This window comes from Myotis brandtii, unplaced genomic scaffold, assembly GCF_000412655.1.
Source record: "Myotis brandtii unplaced genomic scaffold, ASM41265v1 scaffold247, whole genome shotgun sequence".
Classification (NCBI taxonomy): Eukaryota; Metazoa; Chordata; class Mammalia; order Chiroptera; family Vespertilionidae; genus Myotis; species Myotis brandtii.
The window spans coordinates 2,283,629-2,284,680 of NW_005359352.1; the positions used below are offsets into that span (position 1 = coordinate 2,283,629).

The 1,052-nt window shown below is 65.1% G+C and overlaps 1 protein-coding gene across 1 annotated transcript in view; it reads right to left on the bottom strand.

The window, feature by feature from the left end:
- Positions 1–482: 482 nt before the first annotated feature.
- Positions 483–1,052, bottom strand: part of COLEC11 (collectin sub-family member 11) — an 11,420-nt gene continuing 10,850 nt past the window's right edge. The window contains exon 7 of the mRNA XM_014540541.1: positions 483–1,051. Within this exon, the coding sequence (XP_014396027.1) occupies positions 840–1,051 (212 nt within the window). The 3' untranslated portion in view covers positions 483–839. The remainder of the gene's footprint in view (position 1,052) is intronic.

A 1,052-nucleotide genomic window follows, 5' to 3' on the forward strand; every position in this document is an offset into this window, starting at 1 on the left:
GGTCGCCAAGCGGGGTCTGGGCCCAGGCTCACTGCGCTGCCCGGAGGGGAGGCCACGGGCCAGGGGTGAGGCGTCCGTCCGTCTGTCCAGCAGCCAGAGGACCTGAGTCCAGTCAGGCCCGGAACGCGGGAAGGGGACACGGATATTTTTGTCCCAAAGCCGCTAAGTCTTGGGTAACCTGTGACCCGGCCACAGGTCACGAATCCGGCCGTTGGAGAAATTCAGAGAAGGGCCCTGGCCTGGCCCGTGTCCATCAGGGGACAGGGCGTCAGCCTGCAGATGGGAGGGTCTCGGGTTCGAGTCCTGGCCAAGGGCACGCACCCGGGTTGCAGGTTCAATCCCTGGCCCCGTCCGGGCGTGTGTGGGAGGCCACCAACAGGTGTACTTTCTCTCTCCCCCCTGCCCTCCTCCCCACCCCCACCCCAAATCAGTGGGAAATACCCTCGCTCCTGGGGTGAGGGTCAGGACAACACACACTCAACTGTTGGTGCAGAGAGTTTATTCCTCGTTCCTGAAACCGGGGTTTGCAGAAAGCACAGGTGTCCCTACTGGGCTAAATGGCGGCAGTGTGCTTATGTCATTTACAGAGACACGGGCAGTGAGGGGCTCCCCCCGACCGGAAGCAGCCGTCACGCGGGCCGGGCTCACGGCGGTGACGTGGGGAGAGGCACTTTACAGTTTAGAGCGAGCGAGCCCTGCTGAGCAGCAGTCGCCTGGCTACAGTGCGAGCCGGGACGCTGTGACATGACAGGGAGACGCTGCGCCCCCCGCACACGGCACCGTCTGGGCTCAGCACAGACAGCCTGTCACCCCCGAGCTGCGCCCGGGACCCGCCCACCTCACACGTGCTCCTTGTCGAACTCGCACAGGAAGTGCATGGGGAGGTGGCAGGCCACGTCGTTCCAGCCGCCCGAGGCCTCCATCTCCACGCAGTCCTCGTCGTCGTAGGCGTTGTTGGGCTCGCCGCCGCGCCACTTGTGGAAGGTCTGCATGGGCGAGCGGTCGGCGTACACGAAGGTGCCCTCGCGGTCCAGGTCGCTGATGCCGATGAA